Source organism: Quercus robur, chromosome 5, assembly GCF_932294415.1.
Source record: "Quercus robur chromosome 5, dhQueRobu3.1, whole genome shotgun sequence".
Lineage (NCBI taxonomy): Eukaryota > Viridiplantae > Streptophyta > Magnoliopsida > Fagales > Fagaceae > Quercus > Quercus robur.
This window is the reverse complement of record NC_065538.1, coordinates 42949331-42976589: the sequence shown is the minus strand read 5'-3', so window position 1 is coordinate 42976589 and position 27259 is coordinate 42949331. Positions and strand designations below refer to the sequence as shown.

The 27259-nt window shown below is 38.3% G+C and overlaps 1 protein-coding gene across 1 annotated transcript; it reads left to right on the top strand.

The window, feature by feature from the left end:
- Positions 1–2445: 2445 nt before the first annotated feature.
- Positions 2446–26125, top strand: LOC126726008 (protein FRIGIDA-ESSENTIAL 1-like). The gene is made up of 5 exons (XM_050431095.1): positions 2446–2965; positions 23120–23648; positions 23797–24026; positions 24110–25692; positions 25789–26125. Exons 1-5 carry the CDS (start codon positions 2716–2718, stop codon positions 25816–25818), a joined length of 2622 nt encoding a protein of 873 aa, XP_050287052.1. The 5' UTR covers positions 2446–2715; the 3' UTR covers positions 25819–26125.
- Positions 26126–27259: the final 1134 nt, after the last annotated feature.

Genomic DNA, 27259 nt, shown 5'->3' with positions numbered 1-27259 from the left:
CTGGCGACTTGGCCTCGCGACTGGACTGAGTCGCGAGTTCAAGTCACGAGCTAACTGCCTGGCCAGCTTGAGATTTTTGTCCTGTAGTGCAACAACTGGCGTGACTCTTCAGCTCCTCTGTATGCTTCACATGTGTGCCTCTTTTGGCGACTTGCTAGCCACGAGCCACTTGCGAGATCTAGTCGCGAGTCCATGCAGAATGCACACATCTGAGCTTTTCTTCACACTCTCTCACACACTACCCTTACATGATTCCCACCTAAATATAGGGTTTCTAAACATGATTCCCACCTAAATACAGGATTTCTAAATGTTGAATTACGAGCAAATTTGGCACGAAATAAAGCCAACAAAATGGTTGATTAAATTCAACCTTACACCATTGAATTGTAAAATAAGAATGTCCATCCATAGCCTCAAACATCTCCACAATCTTACAGATATAACTAGGCTTTCCTTCAATAGCCTAAACACAACAAACAAACAAATAAAAACACAAGTTAGACTATCAAAATAAAATATACAATAAGTATCATAGCACTTCAAATTGAAATTTACCTTAACGTGAGCATCATCATAAAGATTATAAAGAATTCGACCATCAACCTCTGCTTGAGTGTAATGGCGTCAAGTTTGAATAATTTGAGCAGAATCATCCTTACTTCTTATGACCTAACATCATCATCACATCACTTATAAAAAAAGATTTATAATATCTTATTACATAGCAATAGGTCTAACCATCTAAGAAACATCTCATTACATTACAAGTCTACATCTATAATTAAAATATATTACATTACTCATCAATGAAACAAAAAGGACCAAGTTAAAATAACATAATTTTAGTTTAACTCACAACATTACTCTTCATTAACTGTGATTTGAAATAGAGCTTGATGGCCATCTTCCATCTTTGTTCATAAGAAATCAATATCCATAAGTGCTTTTTTAGGTTTTGGGGTTATTTCTATCATTTTTTAGGTTTTAGGGTCATTTGGTCATTTTTAAGGTTTCATGGGTATTATTTCGGTCATTTTTTAGGTTTAGGGTGTATTTTTATCACCTTATAGGTTTTAGGGGCATTTTTGTCATTTTATAGGTTTGGGGGGGTATTTTGGTCATTTTATAGGTTTCAGGGGGATTTTAGTAATTTTTTAGGTTTAGGGGGTACTTTGGTCATTTTTTAGGTTTAGGGGTATGTTGGTAATTTTTAGGTTTCAAGGGTATTTTCCTGTCATTTTTAAGTTTTAGTGGGTATTTTGGTAATTTTCAAGTTTCGGGGATATTTTGATAATTTTTAGGTTTTTGGGGTACTTTGGTCATGTTTTCGGTTTTGGGGGTATTTCGGTAATTTTTTAGGTTTTGGGGGGTATTTCGGTAATTTTAGAGGATTTTAGGAGTATTTTGGTCATTTTTAAGTTTTAGGAGCAATTTGCTAATTTTGATTATTGGGTGATTGGGTGGGTTAGGATTTATCTATAATAACTGGGTTTGAGTTGGGTTTGAGTTAGAAGTAATTAGTTAAATGGGTAATAATTGACAAATTGGTAATATCTAAACCCTACTCGAAAAATTCGGGTAATATCCAAATCCTACCTGATTACCTTCTATCCATGAAGAACCAGGTTCTACCTGGAATATTTAGATTGAGTAGGGTTGGATATCCATTATCCAATGGGTATGGCCATCCCTAGTCTTATGACCACCCTATCATACACATGGACTTGGCCTTGCCCTTGAACCTACAAAATGATTAAAATAACATTGAAACCTCCAAAATGACCTTCAAAGCCTCAAATATGACTAAAATACTACTAAAACCACCTAATTTATAAAAATATCGTTAAAATAATCAAAATGTTTAAAGGATCTCCTAAAACCTTCAAAATGACCAAAATATGGCGTTGACTTCTTGAATCAGTTGCAAACCTTTGAAAGTCACACAAAGACAATTATCAAATGACCTTATGGGGGTTACGCATGTTTTTTTAATGTGCAAGTTTATGTTTATTTTTTCAAGTTTACCTTACTAATCAATAGCCCTTGTGGTTCCTATGACATCTTTGGGTTACCCAAGAAATTACACCCTTTAATTACCAATTTGAGTTTGAGTAGTAATAGGCATATTGTAAAGTGAAATGTTTTGTTAACAATATTTTCATAAAAAATCTTAGGTGTCATGTTGTCACTTGCTATTATTGTGTGTAAAAAAAATAATTTCAATGATAGATTCAAATTAAAAATCGATAACAAGACCTAAAATTATTGTAAAAATATTGCAAACATAGAATTTCTGCAGCACAACCTGTAATCTCAAGGGCCATTGGTAATATTATTTGTATTTTTAAAAATACATATAGATAAAAATATATGTAAAAATATGTGTAATATTGTTTAAATTTTTAATACTGTTTCTCAAGACCTCTTACCAAACGGCTCTCGTATCCCAGACCCACCTGAACCCAAAAAGAAAAAGAGGTCATCGACGCGCTGTGTAACGCGTAGGGGGCAGCAGTGGGGGCGGGCCTCGCAACATAGGAGCAAGGTCCGAGTCCGACTCGGAAGTCACTCAACTGAAAGCACAGCATCAGCAGCGCCCGTTCCTCGCAAAAAAAGAAAAAGAAAAAGAAAAAGAAAGAGAAGAACTCTGCCCATAATCATATCAATCATCTATTGTCCGAACCAAATACCCACACACTCTGCCGCGTCCCAATGCCTCCCTCCCACGACGGCGAGGTCCACGCCCCCGCCGCAGCCTCCGATTCCGATAACGACGATCCTGAAGAACCCGAATACGAAGAAGTAGAAGAAGAAGAGGAGGTTGAAGAATACGAAGAAGTAGAAGAGTATGAAGAAGAAGAAGAAGAAGAAGAAGAAGAAGTGGAGGAAGTGGAGGAGGAGGAAGAGGAGGTGGAGATGGATGTGTCCGATTCGCGAATCAACGCCGATGAGGAGCGTAACGGTTAGTTTAATCTATAAATTGATTATTTTTCATATTGCATTAAGATAATCATTCTGATATTGTTGTTTATACGCCTTGACTATGCCTACTCTTCTTGTCATTGATGCTTTCTTTGATTCTAGTTCTTTGTTTTTCAATTTTCTTTCTTTTTTTTTTTTTTTCTCTTTTTGCTGATTCATGCTATAAATTTTTTGTGTTTTTGTGCATTTTTATATTGTGAGAAAATTCGCTTTAGTATGGTCAATGAATGATTGTATTTCTTATTGGAAATTTTGTGATATTGAGAGAAGAGAGGTAATAATAATGGGTTAGGGGTAAATGCTATATATATTAAACTTAAATATATAGCGGTTCGATAAGAATAACTAGCTTCTAGAATCAAATTAGGCATAGATGATGATAGTAATTTGATTTGTTTAGCAAATTTTACTTAGATTTTGTATTGGAGGATATAGGACTATAGGAGTTACTGGCAATTCCTGGGAAAAATATGGTGTTGGAATGCTCTATTAGCCATTAGGCTTAACTTATGGTGCATCTTGGATTAGAGTAGTTAAATTTTAAGGTGATTGGCGATGGAATAGGTGGGACAAGTCAATGGGATGTTGTTAGTATCTTCATTGAAGTCTGGCTCTTTTCTTTTGGATATCCGTGTATGATTCCCATGTGATTTGGGGTCTCGGAAGCTTCTTGTCTTTTATTCCTTGCCTCAAGCAAACAATGCATACTGCACTGCAGGAAGATATGTGCAGTCAACTGAACAATCAAATGAATTAGTGAATTTTTGGAGTTTGTTCAAACCTAAATTTTACTAAGAAAGACTGATGTAATTGGGGTCAAATGCATTGAGCAAACCGTTTTAATAATACATTCCAGGGTGGTGTTTGTTGATCAGGAACAGTATTTTTATTTCAAGAAGATATAATTAAATTTAGTTGTTGAGCAGTTTTAGTTGTGATTAAGTGTTCCATTACATGGTGAGTGTGTAAGTTTTTTGTAGTGAAGAATGGCCGGAATGAGGTTAAGTGGAAATGTATCGTGCAGCCCTACATTAAAGTTATTCAACTGTTGTGTTGCTTGATTTACCTTTCATTGTTTGGGTGTAGCAAACAAGGATAGTGAGGTAATCATTTGTGAACATGGTATTTTAAAGATTCACTTGTATAATTCAGTCTGATCCCTCTGAAATTAGCCAATTACTGGAGCTAAACATGTTTATCAACATTTTACTTGGTTCACTCGTTGTAAATAGAATGATGAGTTTGGTTGAAGTATGTTCAAAATATTAGAAAGTTTAGCTCAAAGATTGAGGGATGCTGCGAAAGTGGTTCCAAGAAGCTCAATGCTTCCCAAGAAATGTCATTGAATGTGTACATTTAAGCATCAATGATATATTGTGAGTCACAAATAATCAGTACATAATCATTTAAACTCAGCTTTTATTTTTACATTCAAAGAAGATGTTTTTGGTTTCGTGGAGAAGGCTAATTATTGCATTATTATATTGAGTTTCTTGAGGAGTTTAATTGAGAGGACATCCTTTGGGTGAAATAAGGTCTTTTATTTTTGGGTAGGAGATGGATTATTTATTTGGAGAGGAACTTAGTTAATTTGATGAAAGTCTGCAGGAAGGGAGAACTCCAAGTTACCTCGTTTTTAAGTTGAAGTTTTTTCCATTCGATCTTTGGATATTAAGGTCAAGTGAATTTGGGATGATTGGTGATGTTAGGATGATGTGATGGATTTATGGAGCTCTTAAATGTTTGATAGTGTGTAGTATGGGTTTTTTCGTTTGTTTGTCTATGAGGGTTTTTTGTCCTCTTCCCCTCCCCCCCCCCAGTGCATACTACCATCTTCTTGTTGGCCATAGTGAGCAGTTTTTCCCTTGAAAAAGCATTTGGAAGCAGAATATCGCCTCTAGAGTGGCTTTTTTTGTCTGGACCGCAGCCTTGGGGAAATGTCTAACAATTGACAATTTAAGGAAAAGAAAGGTTTGCATTTTGGATTGGGGTTTTATGTGCAAGTGTAATAGTGAAAGTGTTGACTATCTTTTCCTTCATTGCCCGGTTGCTTCGGAGCTATGGGATATGGTTTTTGGTTTATTTGGAGTTAGTTGGGTCATGCCTTTGTCTGTTGTTGGGCTCTTTGCTTGCTGGCCCGTTTTGGTCGCCATCGTAATGGAGATATTTGGAAGGTTGTTCCTCTTTGTTTGATGTGATGTATTTGGAAGGAGAGAAATAGTAGGTGTTTTGAAGACATTGAGCGTTCCATGCCTGACCTCAAGCTTCTTTTTCTCCGATCCTTACTTGACTGGTTCTCTGTGTGGAGAAACCAACCTTTTTCTACTATTTTGGATTTACTTGACTTTTGTAATTTTCGTTTTTAAATTGTTCACCCCTGTATACTTCCTGTGTACTTGGGTGTCTCTCTTTTTTGATATCAATGAATCCTTATTACTTATCAAAAAAAAAAAAAAGACATGATTACTTTGCACCTATATTCTTTTGTTCATCATCTATCATGGTTGGTTTTTGTTAAGTTGACCTCTTTTTTTTTTTTTTTTTTTTTTTTTTTTTTCATTTGTTAATTTATTAGGACTTTTCAGAATGGTTGATGTTACTTCATGCAAGTACTTATTACACTAGTCTGATTGCTAATGCCAATACTGTGGGAACAAACATTAGTATGTATAGCTTTTGTTTATTTGTTTTTTGAGGTCTATGTAGCTGTTTGTTGGTTGATGATTTTAGGAGCAGTGATTCAACCCTGATACATTCCATGAGATGATTCAAATCTTCATTTTCAATGAATTGGTAGGCTTAACAGCTTTGGATTGATGACATCTTTTGACCATTTCTTGCTTGCATGCATCGTACTTCTCTAAGGGTTCAATATTTTGGAATTCCCTAACACCTTGGCAGATTGAGAAACAATTTTACACTTCATAGCCACATCTGTTGAGGATTGCACACCATCTCGATTGTTTTGAGCAATGCTATTGCTTGCTCCTCAAATCCATCCACTGGTGCTACTAGGGATTTGCTAAGATTTCTAATTTGTTTTTGAATCCACTCTGATGCTTCCCTTGTTATTGCCTCCTTTGATTCTCATATTGGGGTTTACAATTGTTATCATGTGTAAGAGATTGGGCTCGATTGATCCTTGAGTTCTCTTCATTTGCTGTTGACACACCTTCAATGCCAACTTAGTGGTGGGAGTGGGTCCAACATTCCCATTGATTGTCAAATCCCCTTTGTGAACCTTAGTAGAATCTAGAAAATAAAAATCTGAATTAGGAAGAGTGAACTTACTCTACAGAATTGCATTAGCATTGTAGTTTCTTTAACAACCTTTGAAGCCTGAATCTAATCCCAACACCTCCTTACATTGATCCAAGAGGTATATGTGTCTCCCATGCCTTAATTCCTTTGCCAGATCTACATCATTGGTAGTATCCACCATCGGCTTCATGGGAATCACTGGTAGCATATTTGTTCCTTCAACCATAGGCAAAAGCTGCAAAACTATACCTGGCTATGATAAACTCTCTCCAATACTCATCCCATCCTCAATCATTGATGATAAGTTCACTTTCCACAGTTGTAGATGATTCTCCACACCTTGGAAGATGTCGAATTCCTCTTGAGCAATGTAACAACATTGACTTTTGGGTTAGCTTGGTAAGCTCCTAATATAAATGAGGTCCTCCATTTGGTTACTAACACTTGTGGGCTTCTTGCCTTTGAGGTCTTAACTCCATCTTCTTTCGGCCCATTACCTTGTGAAACTTCAATTCAACGTGTTTCGCTTTTATCCTTACCCAGCCCTTCACATTATACCTAATAGGCTTCCACCTATGAATTATGGCTCATCACATGTTGTATGAGCATGGCTCTATGCTCATCCTTTGTGCTAGATTGGGACATAGTGCAATACTATGTTTCTTACTTTTCAAGTGACCAAGTTTCCCCTAAAATGGTACAATATCCAGTAGTAGATCTTTTGTTTGAAGGTGATCCTACCTGATCTGAATATGCAAATGCTTATTCTTGTAGATGACCATTAGCTATATACTTCATAATTTGGATGTGCTTTAAGCTTCTTTACAATCTGTACAACTGCCTCCCAATACAGAAGGCGAGGAGCTGCCATTTACTGGCTCTTAACACTCTCTGCAAAAGATATATCTGGACTTGTAATGGTGAGATAGTTTAGCTTGCCAGTCAAGTGATGACATCTCTCTTTGAACTACTTACAGTTTGACATTGGGATCCATAGGAGTCTCTACGCACTACAGTGTAGAACCTAATAGGCCTATTTCTTATAGAATATCTAACACATATATACCCATCAAGATTTCCCTGATCCACAGGAGTATTTACACTCACATCTCTTCTTCATAAAATATACCCATCAAGATTTCTCTGATGGAAGATTAGCTCAGTCCTATATGTTATTTTGATAAAGTGCTCACATCTCTTCTTCCATAGCTTGCCTCAATACTAGAATAGACAAGGCCTCCTCGATAGACGTTGGAATAACCATAGAACTCATAGAAGACATATAAGAAATAAAAACACGAAGTGATGGAAATAAATGTACATACATTTCGAACTGAGAAGTAGTATGAGAGGTACAAGTACGTGTACCTTTCTATAAATCAATAGGAAGAGAATCAGAACCAGGAAGCAAATCTCCAAATGGAAGAGAAGGTTCAGTGAGAGGTGGTCATTGACTACGATACACATGTAAGACTTTATTGGGAGGAGTATTTAGGTCTTCCTTTGGGTGCAGAATTTAAAGATAGATCAATCTGGAATCCAATTGTTGAGAAGGTGGAAAGGAAATGAGCAAGTTGGAAATGGTTGTATCTCTCTAAGGGAGATAAAGTTACTCTAATAAAAAGTACTTTATCTAATTTGTCATCTTATTTTCTTTCCCTCTTCCCTATACCAGTGGATATTGCAAATTTTTTACAACAACTACAATGAAATATTTTTTGGAGTGGTATGGGAGATGATTTGAAAACTCATTTGGTGGATTGGTCTATGGTATGCTCTCCCTTTTTGTTTTGATAAGTAATAACTTCATTGAAAGAAGAAGAGAAAATAGTCAAAATACAGAGGGGAAAAAAAGCACAAGCAACAAGGGATCTACTGTATGCTCTCCTATTCAGTCTAGGGGGTTAGGGACCATAAATATGAGATGCTTTAATGAAGCTTTGTTGGGAAAATGGTTATGGAGATTTGGGACAAAGAGATGCTTTTTGGAGAAGGGTAATAGGGGTTAAATATGGAAGTCAGGGGGGGAGGTTGGATCTCTAAGTTTGACCCAAGTCCTTATGGGGTAAGTGTATGGAAATCTATCAGAAGTGGATGGCCTAATTTTTCTTGTTATGTTCAGTTTGATTTTGGAGACGGATCAATAGTAAAATCTTGTCATGGTGTTTGGTGTGGGGATAGTTCTCTCAAATTGAGTTTCCTGGAGTTTTTTTTTTTTTAATAAGTATAGGAAATTTTATTCAAGAACTTAATAATGAGTCACTCGAGTATACAGGAAGTACACAGCAGGGGACCAACATAATCAAATGCATAAATTACAAGCGTCCATCAAATCATAGACCGAAAAAATGGAATGACTTCCTATGATAGACATCCAGTCTGATAGAGTTTTAAAGAAGAAAAGTGTTTTTTTTTGATAAGTTCTTCTTCTTCTCTTTAAAGAAGAAAAGTTTTTAATCAACTATAGTCCTTTCAGAATCTTCAAAACACCGATTTTTTCTCTTCGGCCAAATGCACTACATCAAACAATGAGGGACAGCCATCCAAATAACACCATTACGATGATGACCAAAATTTCCTTGCCAACAAGCAAGGAGCTCAACTACAGTCTTTGGCACCACCCAGTGGATACCAAACAAGGTGAACACCATATAACACAACTCGTAAACAATAGGACAATGTAGTTTAAGATGGTCTACTGATTCTCCATTACTTTTGCGCATATAACACCAATCTAGAATAAAAACCTTCTTCTTACGTAAATTATCAATAGTCAAGATAATTCCTAAAGCTGCAGTCCAAACAAAAAATGCAACTATGGAAGGAACCTTTTGCTTCCAAATACTTATTCGAGGGTTGGATTGAGTACATACACCCAAGAAAGCCTGATAGTAACTGCTTACCTCAAAGCCCTTACTCTTAGCAGGTGTCCAACACATCTTATCCTCACCAATACCTCTCAATGAGACTCCATATATAACATTCCAAAAAACAAATAGAGAATCTGATTCCCTATCATGAATTTCTTGTAGGAATTCTAAGTCCCAAAAAAGAACCCTGTTAGGAAACTACATGAGATCAGCCACGTAAGCCTCTTTATCATTACTGATTTTGAATAAATCTGGAAAACACGAACTCAAAGGATTATCCCCACACTAGACATCATGCCAAAATTTCACTCTTGTCCTATCTCCAATCTGAAACTAAATATAGCAAGAAAAAGTAGACCAACCACTACTAATAGTTTTCCATAAACTCATCTCATAGGAGCCTGGAATAGAATTAGAGCACCAATCTCCCTCCTCAAATTCCATATTTAGCCCTTATAACTCTTCTCCATAATGCTTCTCTCTCATATCCAAATCTCCACAACCATTTTCCCAATAGTGCTTCATTAAAGTATCTCAAATTTCAAATTGCTAGACCCCCAGATTGGATAGAAGAGTATACCTTGGATCAATTCACCAAGTGATATTTAGAATCATCTCCCAGACCAACCCAAAGAAAATTTCGTTGAGGTTGTTCTATATGGTATGCTATATCTGCCGGAATTGGAAAAAGGGAAAGGAGATAAGTAGGTAAATTGGATAAACTACTTTTTATGAGAGTAAGTTCCCCCCCTTTGGATAGATACAATCTTTTCCATCCTGCTAACCTCTTTTCCACCTTCTCAATGATGGGATTCCAAACTGCTCTATCTTTCCATTTTGCACCCAATGGAAGGCCTAAATATTTCATAGGAAGTGAGCCCTGCTTACAACCCAATGCATTTACTAGCATCTCAAAATTTGGAACCACTCCCACAGGAACTAGTTCAAACTTATCCAAATTAATTTTCAATCCTGATACAATCTCAAACCAAGACAAAATCAAATGCAAAAACAACATTTGGTCGATATTAGCATCGCACATAACCAATGTATCATCTACAAATAGAAGATGAGTTACCTGTAAGTGATCAGTTGTGGAGGTACCCGCACTAAATCTAGACAATCGACATCACCTGTGGAGGTACCCGCACTAAATCTAGACAATCGACATCACCTGTGGAGGTACCCACACTAAATCTAAACAATTGACCTTCTGTCACCGCCTTATCCATCATTTTGCTAATTGCCTCCATAACAACAACAAATAATAATGAAGACAAAAGATCACTTTGTCGTAAGCCTCTATAATTCTCAAAGGAACCACATGGAGCTCCATTAATTAGAACTGAGAATTTGACCGTGGATATACAGTAAAAAATCCATTTTCTCCATTTTTCTAGGAACCCAAGTTGCTCAAGCACACACATTAGGAAACCCCAGTTCACATGATCATAAACCTTCTCCACATCCAACTTCTTAATACCCCCGAAATTCCTGATCTCAGCCTACTATCCAGACATTCATTTGCAATGAGACATGAGTCTAGAATCTGCCTATTCTTAACGAAGGCATTTTGAGACTCTGAAATAACATCCCCAATCACCTCTTTCAACCTATTAGCCAATACTTTAGCGATAATTTTGTAAACCCCCCCATCAGACTGATGGGCCGAAAATCTTTCACCTCAACTGCATCTGGCTTTTTGAGAATCAAGGAGAGAAAGGTTGTATTAAAACTTTTCTCGAACTGACCTCTCTCAAAAAAAACTTGAAAAAATCTCCATGAGATCTGATTTGATAACATCCCAGCAAGCTTGGAAAAAAGCCATAGGGAAACCATTTGGGCCCGGAGCTTTATCCCCCTTAAAGTCTTTAACTACCCCAAAAACTTCTACATCATCAAAAGGCCTCACCAACCAGCTAGCCTTGTCATCCGAGATTTAGGAAAATTCAGCACATTCGGATGTGGGTGATAAACTTTATGTTTCGTAAATAAATTTTTATAAGATTGAATAATGCAATCCTCTATACTTGCGGGTTAGGTTATATTTGCTATCCCTACTTTGGCCCTGCCCCACCCCATTGCCATCCCTAATTGCACATTATCGGTTCATAGGGTATTAAAAATGTCTCTTGGATTGGATCGAAAGACGCTGAGACTCCACTTTTGTTTTCTTTTTCTTTTTTATGGAAGGGACACCAATTTCTTTGATATATATATATATATATAAGGCATAAGACATATTGTCTTCATTCTTAAACCTATGTGTCTATTCAATCCCCTCATAACAGTTTTTTTGATAGGTAATAAGACTTTTATTGAGAAAAACTTGAACATCATGTTCACGATGGTGAACAGTTTGAACATGAAAACAAAAACAAAAAGATCAAGAGCTAAAGGAAATAGAAACTAAAAAATCAGATACAATAGTACAGTTCGTACACCCTCAAACACGAGCCCAAAGAAATAGAGTATGAAAAAGTAAACATTTTAGATTTTCTAATGTTCTTGCCTTTTCTTCAAAAATGCGGACATTACGTTCCTGCCAGACTAACCACATTAAACATGCTGGGGCCATATTTCCAATAGTTGAAAGATGCTTTCCAAACCAGTTTCTCCAAATAAAGAAAAAGAGTTCACTGACCTTGGCATTACCCACTGGATCCCAAACACTGCAAAAACTTCACATCATAAAGCGTGAGAGAACTTACAATGAAGAAGAAGGTGGTCCACTGATTCCCCATTGCAGCAACATAAGCAACACCTATTAACCAGAGACTGACCTTTCTTAATAAAATTATCAATGGTGAGTATTCCATCATTAGCTGCTGTCCATAAGAAGAAAGACACCCGTTTAGGCACCTTAGTATGCCAAATACACTCCCAAGGAAAGGGATTAGTGGTAGGACTAGATAATAGCTTATAAAAAGAGTGCACATCAAAAACACCAGACGTAGTCAATCTCTAGACTAGCTGATCATCCCCCTCGCCCCCCGACATAGAGGAATAAACTCAAAAAATAAATAGACAGTGGCTGCTTGCCAATCCTGAGGGCCATGACGGAACAGTAAATTCCAGCTCCTACCTCATTCTACAATAGATACAACCAAGTCAGAGACCCATGCTTCTTTAGATAACAGAGCAAGCATACATAGAAAGAAAGAGTTCCTTTAAAGGAGTAGGCCCACACCATGGGTCATGCCAAAAACTAACACGGCTACCCTCCCCCACATTATGTAGAATTTGGCTAAAGAACTTCTTTGTTCCTTCTTTAATATTGCCCCACATCCCACACCCATGTGCACCTCTTACCCCTCTAGTGCACCAGCCTCCTTTCTCCTCCTCATATTTGGCTGCTATAACCTGATGCCATAAACTATTATTTTCTTTACCAAAACTCCACAACCACTTCCCAAGCAAATCCTTGTTAAACAACCCAATCCTTCGGATCCCCAACCACCACATTCAACTGGCAAGCATACCTTATCCCAAGCAACTAAAGGTTACTTAAAGACATCCTCTTGGGCCCCTTAAAGGAAATTCCTCTGAATCCTTTCTATTCTCGCTGCCACAGTTTGAGAGATAGTAAACAACAATAGAAAGTAGGTGGGAAGATTCGATAGAGTACTTTTTAACAAAGTTAGCCTACCACCTTTCAACAAATAAAGTCATTTCCATCCAGACAGTCGGTTCTCCATCTTTTCTATAATAGGATTCTAAATTGATGAATCCTTGTAATGTGCCCCAAGAGGCATGCCCAAATATCTCATAGGTAGAGTGCCCACCTTGCAGCAAAGGGTACGAGCCAAACCATTCAAATTCCTAACATCGCCAAAAGGAACAATCTCACTCTTGCCTACGTTAACTTTCAAGAGCGTAATAGCTTCAAAGAAGATTAGCACCATCCACACGTATAATAATTGTTCCCTAGAAGCATCACAAAACAAAATAGTATCATTAGCAAAAAGAAGGTGAGAGATATGGATACCCCCATGTTTATGGGACCCCGCTTGAAATCCACAAAGAAAGCCACCATTTTCTGTCCTCTTCAACAGTCTACTTAACACTTCCATAACCAGAAAAAATAAAAGCGGAGACAAAGGATCCTCTTGGCGAATGCCACGAGAACTACCAAAAAAACCAGCAAGAGATCCATTAACCAGAACTGAGAATTTAATTGTAGAGATACACGCCTTAATCCACCTACTCCACCTTTACCCAAAGCCCATCCTTTTCATAAGGTAAAATAGTGCATTCCAGTTCACATGATCATAAGCCTTCTCGATGTCCAACTTAATTATAACACCAGGAATACCACTCTTCAACTTGCTGTCTAAGCATTCATTGGCAATTAGAACCGAATCAAGAATCTATCTCCCTCCCACAAAAGAATTTTGAGAGTCAGATATTAATTTATCCAAAACCCCTCGTAGCCTATGAGCCAACACCTTAGCCAAAAGTTTATAAAGGTTGCCCACAAGACTAATAGGACGAAAGTCTTTAATATTTACTGCATTAGTCTTCTTGGGGATTAAACATAGAAAGTGGCATTAAGAGATTTCTCAAAAACACATTGGTTGTGAAAATCTTTGAAAAAAGCCAATACATCCCCCTTTAAAACACTCCAGCATTTCTGATAGAAAGCCATAGTAAACCCATCTAGCCTTGGGGCCTCATCACCTTCCGCCTCCTTGAGAGCCTCAATAATCTCCTCCTTCTCAAACTCTCTCTCCAACATAGCCCTCTCAATTTCGTCTAGACAAGCGAACTCTAACCAATCAATAGTAGGCCTCTAAGCTTTTGGTTCCTGATATAATCTCTTATAAAAATCCACCACCTAATTCGTATCATCTAACTCATCCTCAAAGAGAACACCATCCACCTCCACTCCCTTAATCTGATTGGATCGCCTGTGGGAATAGGCAATTCTATGAAAGAACCGTGTGTTGTTATCATCTTCTTTGATAAAAAGAGCCTTGGACTTTTGCCTCGAAGAAATCTCTTCCAAAGAAGCCAGAAAATCTATATCTGATTTAACCACCAACCTTCTAGCCCTGTCCTCTTGAGTCAACACCTGCATCTCTTCTCTCATGTCAATGTCTAAGAGCTTAGTCAGTAGACTCTTTTTTCTAAAAGCTACGTCTCCAAAAACATGCTTGTTCCAATGCTTCAAATTCCCTTTAAGGGCTTTCAACTTACAAGCTGGAGCATAACTTGGAGGTCCCACGAAATGATAACCATTCCACAAATGACGAACCTTATCCATAAAACCCTTCACCTTTAACCACATATTTTCAAATCTAAAAGGGGCAATGATCTAACACCACCATAGGGAGAGTCCTTTGAGTCACATCTAAGAAACGCTTTTCCTAATCCGTTGAAATCGAAACTCTATCAATTCTGGACATAGAAGGACTATCAGAGTCTCGAAACCAAGTATATTCACCTCCCACCAAAGGCAAATCAATCAACGAATGTTTCGCAATAAAATCCGAGAATTTAAACATAGCTAGACTAAAAGAATTTCAGCCAAGTCTCTTAGCCGGGTAACGGATAACATTGAAATCACCAAACAAACACCAAGCCCCAACCCACCGTGATCTCACTGAATCCAATTCTGCCCACATTGCATCCCTAAGACTTCCGTCAGTTGGTCCATACACCCATGAACAGATCCATTCAAAGCCATCTGACACTCCCTTTAACAAAATTGAAATTGAAAAACTTCCAACCACTAAATCAACTCTCTCAAAAACCCTTCTATCCCACATCAGAATTACACCCCCAGCTGTATGCATGGCATCTAGGCCCCCCAGTCTACAAAAGGGCTACCCCAGAGACTTTTAACCAAGTTAGAGCTGGTGCTGTCCAGTTTAGATTCTTGAAAACATACGATATCACACTTCCATTCCCGTAAAAGATTCTTCCCAACATCTCTCTTATGAGGATTATTCAAACCCCTCACATTCCAAGACAATTTTTTTTAAATTCATTGACCAATAGACGAACCCAAACTAGAGGATTTCAAGCTGCCTCTGGAACTTCTACCAGAATGCCCATCATAATTAATAGAAGAAAACAAATTTCTTAACTCCCTCATACCCTTTTGGTTTGAATTGCTTACTCGATGAGTAGCAACAACAGTTGCTTACTGCTCCCAAACCCTCTCAAGTTTTTAAAAGAAATCAATAAACTCTCTCACAAAAAGCAATTAGGAAACCCATGAAAGTACTAAAACCTCCAATCATCCTTCTCGCCCATTCTAAAGGCTCCAAAACCTCTTCCATTGAGGACCCATCTGAACCATCTTCCACAGAGACGAGATCAAGAAAACCATTTGGGTCCCACAGTGCCAGAGGTGTAATGACCTCAGGATTAATAGCCTCCTCATCCTTATCCGATGACAAAGAGTCATTCCAAATCAATCTAGGAACCTTAGATACAATCAAACCACAACCCACCTCAGAAACAGGAATATTCAAGTTTGAACCCACCAAAAGTTGGCTCTGAACCAGAACTGGACACCCAGAATTTTCAACAGTTGTTGAATGAGCTCCAAAAGTTGTATTGGCAACCAAAAACCCAACCCCTTGGTCCACGGTTTGATCAACGACATCAGGGGAGTGGACCAGTTCTTTATCGGCGCTCAAAACTGCGTCCACAACAGTACCGTGAACATCTGAATCAGCCACCGAAACACGGTTGTCGGGCTTCATGACAGTGACAAGAGGGCAGCTGAGTCTCTTGCTAGAGCTTTGGAACTCCCCTGCCTCTTCCTTGTGAGTCCCCGGTTCCCCATCGAGCTTTGTATTAGCAGCAAGTGAGCCACCTACTCCCTCACCGGAGCTTGGGATCTCCCCTTCCTCTTCCTCATCTGTCCTTGATCCTTCACTAGTCACCCACTCATAAGTTTGCAAGGCAACAGACCCATCGCCAATACGGGCATGTCTTGAAATGTCAAACAAGGGCTGGCCCGACCCATTCTCACAATTGGATTGGTGGGCCTGAGCAGGCCGACTTGCAATGGGCTGTATTCTACCCCAAGAAACAGTGTGCTTACCCTCACCCACCAAGTCAACAGATATTTTTAAACTAAAATGGGCCTGGGTCCATTTTAAATGACTTGCACGTATAGGCTTGCCAGCTGTTGACACACTAGTAGAAATTGACTTTATGGAAAAATCAAATCCCCCTAAAGGCTCAAATTGATTACACTGACCAGTTATATTTGGAAGATGCTTCACAAAACGTAAATCACTCCCTTTATTTTCGTGGCCATTTAATTTTTTACAAACTTGGGATTTTTGCATGTCAATTGCTTTATCAGACTCGCTGCCTCCGGCCACCACCTTTCTCTCCAATCCAGTGGTCATCTTTCCCAAAAAATAGTCATGTAATCTTCTTCCAAACAAAGCCCAATTGCCTATATTGGTCCCCTTTGGAACCCATAAGCAGCTCCTTCTTGCACCATTGTGGTATTCAGAGATTTCCACAAATAAGCCGCCCTTGTTAGATCTACTGGTAAAATCCAAAAGTTTAGAGTTCTCATGTAAACGTTTGGAAAAAGGTTGTTTTCGAAAGTTCCACTGATCAAGGTCTGCCAAACAAGCAATAATCCAATCCAAACCCAAACGACCCACCCTAATGGAGCCATGAAACTTACCCCGTCATTTATGAATAGCATAGGAATCTATCCTACCACCATCGAAAGCTAAAGAAAAAACCTTTGAGTCAATACGAAAGAAAGTTGAAATCCTCTCTAACTCCCCTGACTATGGTTTAGGCTTGGGCTGTTGAGGTTTGGGTGGCTGTGAGGGAGTAACAGTGGGCTTGGATTGTAAGGTTGAGGGGTGTGAAACGTTATCAGGAGGGGAAGCTATGGGTACAGGTATTGAGGGGAATGGTGGTTGTGGTCCTTGGACAAAGGTCGGCCAAAAAATTGTGGTGGTGTGAAAGGCAGAAGAGGGCCAAAAGGTAGAGGAGGATGATATGGTTTATAAGGATGAAAAGTTGGTAGTGGTGGTGGTGGTATTGATGGTGTATATGGAGGATGAAGTTGGACAGGTTGTGATGGAAGGGCTTGTGAATATGGTGGTGGTGGTAGAAGGGTAGGGCGAGGTGGTAGAGGGGTCATGGTGGTCCTCAATCCCCTCATAACATGTGAGTATGTGTTGGGCATAAGATATATATGTGTGTATGTATTGGGCTGCCATGGCTAGCGTTTGGATCGCGTAACGTTTGTAATGTTAGATTCTTAGAATGTCATTGTAGGAATATAATATTATAGCGTTTGGTTTGATTCATTAGTTACATTTCCATCACATTCTAACTTCCAAGAATGTAACATTGCTTTGTTTGGTTGGTTCCTAAGATTCATAGTAATCATTACAATTTTATAACAAATTTCCAAAAAATCAATTTGAAATAACTAGACAAAATTTTACTTTTTAATTAAAAACCACAGAATAACCAAAAAAGTCTTACTTAATGCACAAAACTGCCAATTTACAGGGTTTGTGATGCAGATTGGTTAAGGGAGAAGAAAATATTTTAATATTTTATGTTGTTTCATCTTTCCTAGTGGATGATGCAGATTGGTTAAGGGAAAAGAAAATATTTTAAAAGCAAATAAATCCTAATTCCACTAGGAAAAATGAAACAACATAAAATATTAAAAATATTTTCTTCTCTCTTAACCAATCTGCATCAGTCTGGGAGAGACGAGGCACTTGCTGTTGCACCAAGGTCAACACCTTTAAAAAAAAAAAAAACCACATAATACTAAACAAAATTTTATTTCACTTTCCTCCACTTTCTCACCAACCAAACACTTACACTCCATATTCACGAGCAAATAACCACAAAACAACTAAAGAAAATTCTATTTCACTTTCCCACACTTTCTCACCAACCAAATAGCTAAGATCCACAAAAAAAAAAAAAAAAAAAAAAAAAATTTTGTTTCCATCACAAAGTCAAACGCTTTTCTAGGTCTAACTTCTACTGCTATGTTTCTGTCTCTAAGCTCTCTGCTTCAACTTTCAATTAATGGCCTCTGTACCTCTCTCCTTGCGTTGTTTTTCCTAACAGCCCAAATCTCTCCGTTTCAGCTTCGTTGCCTCTGATAACTTGATGTTTGCTTTTTCCTTGCTTTGATTCCTAATGCCAAAGGAGAATTGCAGAAGGATTAGGGTTCGGTTTGTAGATCTGCATAGCCATCCTTGTCTTTCGCGAGTGGAAGTGGTTAACTTGGTGACCCAACTCAGTTGCCATGTTCAATAAAATCAATGGCAGATTCTCTACCATGCCTTACACCCTATTCTCTGGACCCAAATTTCTCTCCTTAGCCTCCATTGTTGTTTGGACTATCCTCACCACGCAAGGATTTGAATTTGGAGAGATTGAGAGAGATAGAGGTTAGACTAGGGTTTGACATTTCCCATCGTGAAATAAAGAAATATATCTAAGACAATTTTGTAATCAAAATTTAGTGGCATAAGCAATTTTGTCCATTGAAAAAATTATCACATTTCCATAACTAGGTAATATAAAATTAACATTATTTAATAAGGTAATCAAATTACTATAATTTATGGTAATGTAAAATTCTTAGGAATCTTATAGTACCATAATGTTGTGTACAAATAAACAAACCAAACATCCTAATATTCACATTACGGTAATGTGGTTGTAATGTTTATCACATTACGGCAAATCAAATGCCTCTTAAGGCTAATATAATAATAATAATAATAATAATAATTGGCAATGCTAACATTAACACCACTTGACCTCCTCCCTAGGAACTAAAGTTCTTTTGCTACAAAGTCTTTGGGTTCTTTTTGTGGGTAGAGGAACCTGTGGCATCTGGTTAACCAAAGGAAGATGTGGTGGTGAAGAGATTTGTGGTGAAAGGTAGAGGGGATGGGGTGAAGAGGTTGGGGGCAGAATTTGGTTGGTTGGGAATGAAGTGTGTAGGAGAAAGGAATGGACGGTGCGAGAAGGCTGGGTAGGAGGCTAAGGTGAAGGGTTTAATTGGGTGGAACTTGGTTGGTAGGTAAAAGGAGGTTGGGGTTAGAACCCATTGGAGGGAGTTGGTGGAATGAAGGAGATAGGGCCTTTGTAGTTGAGTGCATAGAGGCAAGGGTTGCATGAATCTCTCTCTCTCTCTCTCTCTCTCTCTCTCCCCCCCCCCCCCCCCCCTTTTGGCTAGGTATACAAGATGGTCTAAGAAATTCATAGATTTGGTTGTCACGAACAAGTTCCTCCTTCCATTTGTGTAGTTGGAAGGAGTGGTCTTTTAATAGAATTGAGCTTGCCGTGGTTATATTGAAGTCACTTTTCCAAAGACTACTTTTTTTAGTTAATTGGTAAGTTACACACACTCCTCTTGTTGTCTTAAACCCATGGCCTCACCATCCACCTAACAGTTATAAGAGGAGGAGAATGCCAATTAAGCTAGAGCTTGTTGGAGGTAGAAGTCTAGGGTGTTGCATTTGAGGGAGGGGGATCCAAATACCAATTTTTTCCACAGAATGGCTAATTCCCATAGAAGAAATAATGGTATTGAGAGCCTTACGGTTGATGGAATCTTGTCTTTAGATCAAGGTATGATTGCTGATTGTACTCAATTCTATATGAAATTATACTCTAAGGAGCAAGTTGATAGACTGTTTCTAGAAGTCTTAGTATTTCCTAGGATATCTAGTGATAATGCAGATTGGCTAGATAGAACCTTGGATGAGGCAGAAATTTTTGAGGTCATACAGAAATTTAATGGTGACAAATTGCTTGGACTAGATGGGTTTCCAATGGATTTCTTCCAGCTTGTTGGGGAATTCTCAAAATTGATCTTATGACTGTTTTTCATCATTTTTTTTGCTAAAGGTCAGTTTGAGAAGAGTTTGAATGTAACTTTCATCGCTCTCATACCTAAAATAAATGAAGCAATTGAAGTTAAGGATTTTCGCCCCATTAGTCTTGTTTGGTGGGGGGGGGGGGGGGGGGGGGGGGGGGTTTATAAAATCATTGCTAAGGTCTTAGCCAACAGACTTCGCACAATCATTGGAAGATATAATTTCAGCTTCACAGAATGCTTTTGTGAGGAACCGGCAAATTCTTGACCCTGTACCTATTGCTAATGAATGCCTTGATAGTAGATTGAAAATTGGGTTGCCTGGGCTACTTTGTAAATTAGATGTTGAGAAGGCCTTTGATCATGTAAACTGGGGATTTCTTATGTAGTTACTAGAAAAGGGTGGGCTCTCTGCTAAATGGCGGCAATGGATATTCTTTTGTATATCTACAGTTCGTTTCTCTATTTTGATAAATGGCTCTCTTGTGAGTTTTTTGAGAGTTCTAGGGGGTTGAGACAAGGTGACCCATTGTCCTCTTTGCTGTTTATACTGGTTATGGAGACCCTTGGGAGAATGTTGGATAAAGCTGTCCATGATGGTCACATGTTAGGCTTTGGTGTGGGTCGTGAAGAGGGAAGATCATTGGTACTGTCTCATCTTTTCTTTTCAGATGACACTTTGATTTTTTGTGGTGCTGATTTGGATTAGGTTTGTTTCTCCGTATGATCCTCATTTGGTTTGAGGCGGTTTCTGGTCTAAAGATAAATTTGGGTAAGTCAGAGTTGATTCTTGTTGGTATGGTGGATAATTTGGACTTATTGTTGATTGTCCTTGGCTGTAAACAAGGTACTCTTCCAATGAAGTATTTGGGTCTTCCTATGGGAGCTAAATTCAAGGATAAGGCAATATGGAACCCAATTCTGGAGAAGATAGAACAGAGATTAGCAGGATAGAAACGTTTGTACTTATCCAAGGGAGGTAGAGTCACTTTAATTAAAAGCACTCTATCTAATTTACCCACTTATTTTCTATCTCTATTTCCTATTCCTGTAGCTGTGGCTAACCGAATTGAGAAACTTCAGAGAAATTTCTTATGGGTGGCACTAGAGATGAACCAAAATTCCATTTGGTTAAATGGGCTACTGTTTGCAGTCCCATTGCTTTGGGTGGCTTGGGGATAAGGAAGGTAAGACTTTTTAATGAAGCTTTGCTTGGGAAGTGGCTATGGAGATTTGGGATGGAGAGGGCTGTCCTTTGGAGACAAGTGATAGTGGTGAAATATGACAGTGAATGGGGTGGCTGGTATTCTAGGCCTGTTAATGGTCCATATGGTGTTGGCTTGTGGAAATATATTAGTCGGGATTGCCTTCTTTTTCTCACCACATTCTATATGATATTGGGGATGGGTCTAGGGTGAAATTTTGGCAAGACCATTGGTGTGGTGAGACTTCTCTTGTAGTAAGCTATCCTGAATTGTTTAAAGTTTGCCGAGATAAGGAGGTTAGTGTGGCTGAGCTTATGAAGCTTGATAATGGAGTCCTTTTTTGGGATGTAAGTTTCTTTAGGGTTGTGCATGCTCAGGAATTAGAGGCATTGGTTGGTTTCATGGATACCATTTATGGTGCTTCAGTGAAAGCGTCTAGTGAGGATAAGATGTGATGGAAACTTGATAGAGAGAAGGGCTTCCTGGTTAAAGACTATTATAGTCTCTTAGTGGGCTCTAATGACTATTGCTTTCCTTGGAAAAGTATTTGGAAACAGAAGATTCCTTCTCGAGTAGCTTTCTTTGTTTGGATTGCTGCTTTGGGGAAGTGCGTAACGATTGACAATTTACAAAAAAAGAAGGTTTGGATATTGGATTGGTGCTACATGTGCAAGTGTAATGGTGAATCGGTTGATCATCTTTTTCTTCATTGTCTAGTTGCAATGGATATGTGGGCTATCGTGTGCGGATTGTTTGGAGTGAGCTGGGTTATGCTGCAATCTGTAGTGGGGCTTTTAGCATATTGGCAAGGCAGATTTGGTTGTCATCGAAATGGGTATATATGGTTGATTGTTCCCCATTGCTTATTGTGGTTTCTTTGGAGAGAGAGAAATAGTAGGTGCTTTGAAGATAAGGAGAGATCAATATTAGACTTGAAGCTATTTTTCTTTAGAACTTTAATGGATTGGTTGGCTGCATTGCGGAACCAATCATTTTTATCTTTTCTTGATTTCCTAGATTCTTGTAATATTTGTTCTTGATTGTTTGACCCCTTGTACACTCCCTGTGTACTAGGGTGCTTCCCTTTTTGATATCAATAAACTTATTACTTATTAAAAAAAAAAAAAATTTTCCTAAGACTAATTTTTCATGCGATGAGCACACAATTAAGGGTTGGTTCTTTTCCTTGTCTTTTTTGGATCTCTAAAATTTTATATCTAAACTTCCATTTTCCTTTAATGAGTGTATCATTTGTATACTTCCCATACACTAGGGATACACTCTTTTCATTTTCTTTTGAGTTATTGTTTAGAAAAATCAACTTTTTAAGGAAACACCTGTTAATGCACTGCTTTCAAGTAAAAAGGTATAAGTTCCAAAACAACTTGTTTAATTTAAGCTCACATAAAAGTAATAAAAAAAGGTATTGACTTTTTGAGTAAAGTAAATGATAAGTCGGGAAAGTTGCATATTGACTTTTCAAAGAGAACCATAATTTGGGACATGCTAAAATGGAATAAACAACCAACAAAATGGGATGGAGGGAGTAGTAAACAGTGCTACTATAGAACATAACAAATTATTATTATTATTATTATTTGGATTAGCAAGATGCACACTCACCAGTTAAGTTCCCATAACCTCACTCTACCTCATTTTATGGGGGGAGAAAGTGCCATTTGTCAATTATAAATAGAATCAACGTTTACTTATCACTCGCAATCCCTGCCATCTACCTTTTAAAAGATTTTTCTGACTATATATGCATTTCTTTTTTTATTTATCCTATATTCGTATTCCATTTCTATAGCGATACTCATAACTTGAGAGTCATCCTTTAGGATCTAATCTATTATCCAAAAATGTATACTGGCTCTGAGCTTTTATTTTAGATAGGAGGATTGTTTTTCTCTATTTCTTGATTTAGATTTTCTTCAATGTAGATGTTAGTCAAGATATGGAGTCTGAGGGGAATGATGGGCAATTGAGATCATGGCATTCTACTCTAGAAAAGGCTGAAGTGAAGATCCCATCTGACACCCTTGCTGTGAAAGAAAGTGGTGGTAATTTCATATTTTCTAGTCCTTCAAATGAGCCATTGACAACAAAAAAGGAGGAATCAGGTTTGAACTATGAGGATATGAAGAACATAAAATCAGGAAAAGATCTGGTTACTGCTGAGGACAGCAGAAGCCTAGAAATGGTTGATGAGAAAGATGTTGAGGCCCTTCCAGAAGAGAAGGCCTCTAAAGACCACAGTGCATCGCATTCTGACACCAAGGGTCATTTGTGTAACAAGGAGATTTTAAATGCTAATACCAGCTTTCCTTCTAGCATCAATGGAAATGAGATGACTGATACCATCCCAATGAGTAGTCACTCAGTCGAGGAGGCCAACGGTGTGATGAATTCTGAGGAAATGAAGCAAATGGACTTGCAATCAGGGGGTGACAAAAAGCGACTGGCATCAAGGTCTGGTGCAATTTATTCTTGATTTTTCCTATCATACAACCAAAGTGTTGGCTTAAACTGCTTATTATCTCTTTTGTGGTGGGATGTTTCCACCAATTTCAAAAAATAACACTTGAGCCAGTTCCTACTAACCGTTAGGTTTTTCCAGATTGGCTGCTCCTGATACAAGGACTGGAGGTCTGTCCCCTGGTGCTGAGATTAAAGATGGAAATGACTGCCCAGCAGTTATTTGTGACTTTTTTGCGAAAGGGTGGTGCATCAAAGGTAGTTCATGTAGGTTTCTTCATATAAAAAAAGGTGATTCGAATGGTACTACCCAAAAGCATGAGGCAGATGTAGCTTCTGTGAATTGGAAAAGAGAAGCTCAGCTTGGTGAAGGTATATCATTATCTTGTGGAGTATAGATGTTCAAGATCCTTCTCTGCTATGATGATTCTGATAAGCACCATTTCCTGTAACAGGTTTGAGAGAGATTACTGAGAGATCAATGTCACCTGGTTTTCCTGAGCCACTGGCTTCTTCAGTTGGAAATAGTTCTTCACATCTAGAAACAATCCTGCCTAAGGATCTTGGAGAAAGCCAAAGGTGGAATGAGTTTCATGGACAACATAAGCTTCCATTGCTTAAGAAAGAGGATTCATCTTTGTGCATTACCCCTGACTCCCAGCAATTATCTTCATCTAAAGATGATCCTAGCTTTGTCTCCAGGTTTAAGGATGTAGGAAGAGATATTCAGACACTAAATTGGCCTGCTGACCATGCTTCTTCAAACGGCACAGGAAGTTCTATGGTAAGGAACAGCTTGCTTCCTGAGTATGGGTTTTCTTCAAGTGGCTCTGATCTGTTGTCTCGGAATTACCACAGTGGAATTTTCTCTTCTCATTCAAGCAGTATGGAGGAAATGGCTAGTATTCGGAGCCAACATAAACACGATGACTTTACTTTACCCCTTAGGAGCCATTCTCGAAATTTGAGCTCAAATACTTCTCTTCCAACTACTGGCATGTTGCCATCTCACTCTATCTCTACCTGGACAGCATCTTCATCGCCATTTACTTTTTCCTCTTTCAGTATGAGTCATCTTGGTTCTCAAAAGCTTTTGGATGGTGAGAAAGAGTGCCATGCTTCTAGGTCATCTTCCTTGCTGCAATTCTCTTCTCCCTTTCCTACTTCTGAATCAAAAAATTTACCTGTAACCAATGTACCATTGTGCTCTGCTGAGCATAAACCAAAATTTTCTTTAAATGATTGGGAGCCTTCTATACCTTTCCGACCATCTTTTTTTATCCCTCCTATGAGTATATCATCTCCAGGAAGCCAGTATGACCCTCTTCGTGATAGCACTGAGTCACCCAAGATAGGAGATGAATCCTTTAACATTTCTCTCTATGGTCATGAGTCATCCATCATGGATAAATCACATCTGCAGAAATATGATGATTCTGTATTACCTGGGACCCTGGGACCAGAATGTAATGATGATACGACTTCTGTATCTTCTCATAATAAATTTTATGACAATGTGTTGGACAAAAGGTGCCATGCAATTGAAAGAGATTCGCTTGCTACTGAGGCAGATACAGGAGGAACTTCTGTTGTTGACTGGAAAAATGGGACAATGCCTAAAGAAGAGAATCTCTGCAGCACCTCTCATGCCAATGATACTACTACAAAAAAGCGGAAGCTCAATGATGATCATGCTTCAAGTCATCAAAATGATGGTTCAAGACACAAAAAGGACTTGAAATTGAGCAGGGCTAGACAGGACAATGAAATGGATGTTGGCCCTAAGATGGATGGAAATGTGCACAAAGAATCAAAAGCACAGAGACATTTTCGTGCTGCTCTTATAGATTTGGTGAAAGAATTGTTGAAACCAAAATGGCGTGATGGTCATCTCAGTAAAGATGCACACAACATGATAGTAAAAAAAGTGGTTGACAAGGTTCTTAGCACCTTACAGTCTCACCAAATTCCACCCACCATGGAATTAGTAGAGCAGTATCTCTCTTCATTCAGTTCGAAAATTACAAAACTTGTTGAGGTGAGTCTCTTGAATCTAGAAACAAAATATACTAGAAAATGCAATCTTGGGAACATAATTTTTTCCTGAATTTGACCATTAATTTTTAATTTGCAGGGATACGTTGATAAATATGGCAAATCTTGAGATGCTAGGCTAAGTGCTTTTTCTTTGTACAGTTTCATACGCTTGCAGCGAATTGGAAGTCATCAACAGTTTGTCTGAGGCTATATTTATGGAATTTAAACTAGACAACATGATATGTGTTGGTTTCCCTTTGAGTGTTTTTCTTCATTAATTGTTTGTGTTTTTTTTTTTTTTTTTTGGGGTCATTTGATCCATTTTGGAGTAAACTGTACATATTCTGTCTCTTTCAATTTTGTACTAGGTTGTGTCATGAAAGGAAGAGGTTGGGCCTTAGATGGCAAGTGCCCTTGATTAAGGCATAAAAGAATTAGTTGTGTTATTTCCTTTGATACGTCATTATTGCATAAGAGACTTGTTAAATTTAATTGGCTTCTAATAACCCAACATGGCAAACGGGTAGTAGTGCGTTTGATTAACTAGTTGGTGAGGCAATAACTTTCCAAGGCAATGATCAGTAGTTGGTCCAAGAGGATGATCATCCACACTAGGATTGAGACACTACCCAAACTCTATGAAGTACGAGTGCATTTCTGGATTCAGGTGTGGGTGCGGGTGTGCGACTTAGCAATTTTTGAAAAAGTAAGGTGTGGGTGCGGCGATTAAAAAACTATTAAAAATATTTTTATTTATATTTTTACTATTAAAATATTCTTAAAAAACGCATTACTATGCCTTGATTCACAAATGTTAGATGGGGACGAAAGCTGAAGAATTGGGGGTTGAAATATATCTTGGCTTTGCTGCTAGTGAGGTACTCTTGTTTTTGCTCTCTTGTTACCAATCAACATACTAGTGGACAGTTTTTTGAATACAAGCTATGGAATTGGTCAGATCTTACATGATGCAAAGGACACAGTTATTGGCATTGCAACTAATGATATGGGAGTTGCCAAAGATGGTTCAAAGAAGAATTTTTCCAGAGTGGTGTCGAATTGAAATGCATATCTCTCTCTATCTCTCTCTCTCTCTCTCTCACACACTATATATATATATATAAAATCTCTGAAGTGGGAAATTTGTCCCCCAAAGCCGATTTCGGCCATTTTGGTCGCCAGTCGATACGACCTGATTCTGGACGAATCAGCCCGGTTCGGCGTGAATTCAAAAAAAAAAAAAAAAAACCCTCAGACTTGGCATTGATGTGTAGGCAGCAGCGTTGCCCGCCACACCTTGCATTGGACGCTAGTTTAGCGGCCCTTTTGCCATGTTGGTGCATCATAGCCCAAACTCTTCTGGGAGGTAGGGGAATTCTTTGCAATGGGCAAAAGCCTGACGGTGCAGCTGTGTGGAGGTAGAAGGCCTATGGTCAACTTCTTTTTCCAGAGAAGCAGAGTGATGGTATCCAAGAAATAAGCACCAACTTTGTGCTTGTAATAGGTGATGCAAATGTTATCCAGAATGATTTGGCGTAAAGCGTTTGTAGGTGTCTTTTTAAGTTTGC

Bases quoted from the DNA above. Each gene is read 5' to 3' on its own strand.
- LOC126726008 (XM_050431095.1), top strand. From the start codon at position 2,716: ATGCCTCCCTCCCACGACGGCGAGGTCCACGCCCCCGCCGCAGCCTCC. The intron at 2,966-23,119 runs GTTAGTTTAATC...TCTTCAATGTAG, and splicing joins CGCCGATGAGGAGCGTAACG to ATGTTAGTCAAGATATGGAG. The intron at 23,649-23,796 runs GTCTGGTGCAAT...AGGTTTTTCCAG, and splicing joins AAAAAGCGACTGGCATCAAG to ATTGGCTGCTCCTGATACAA.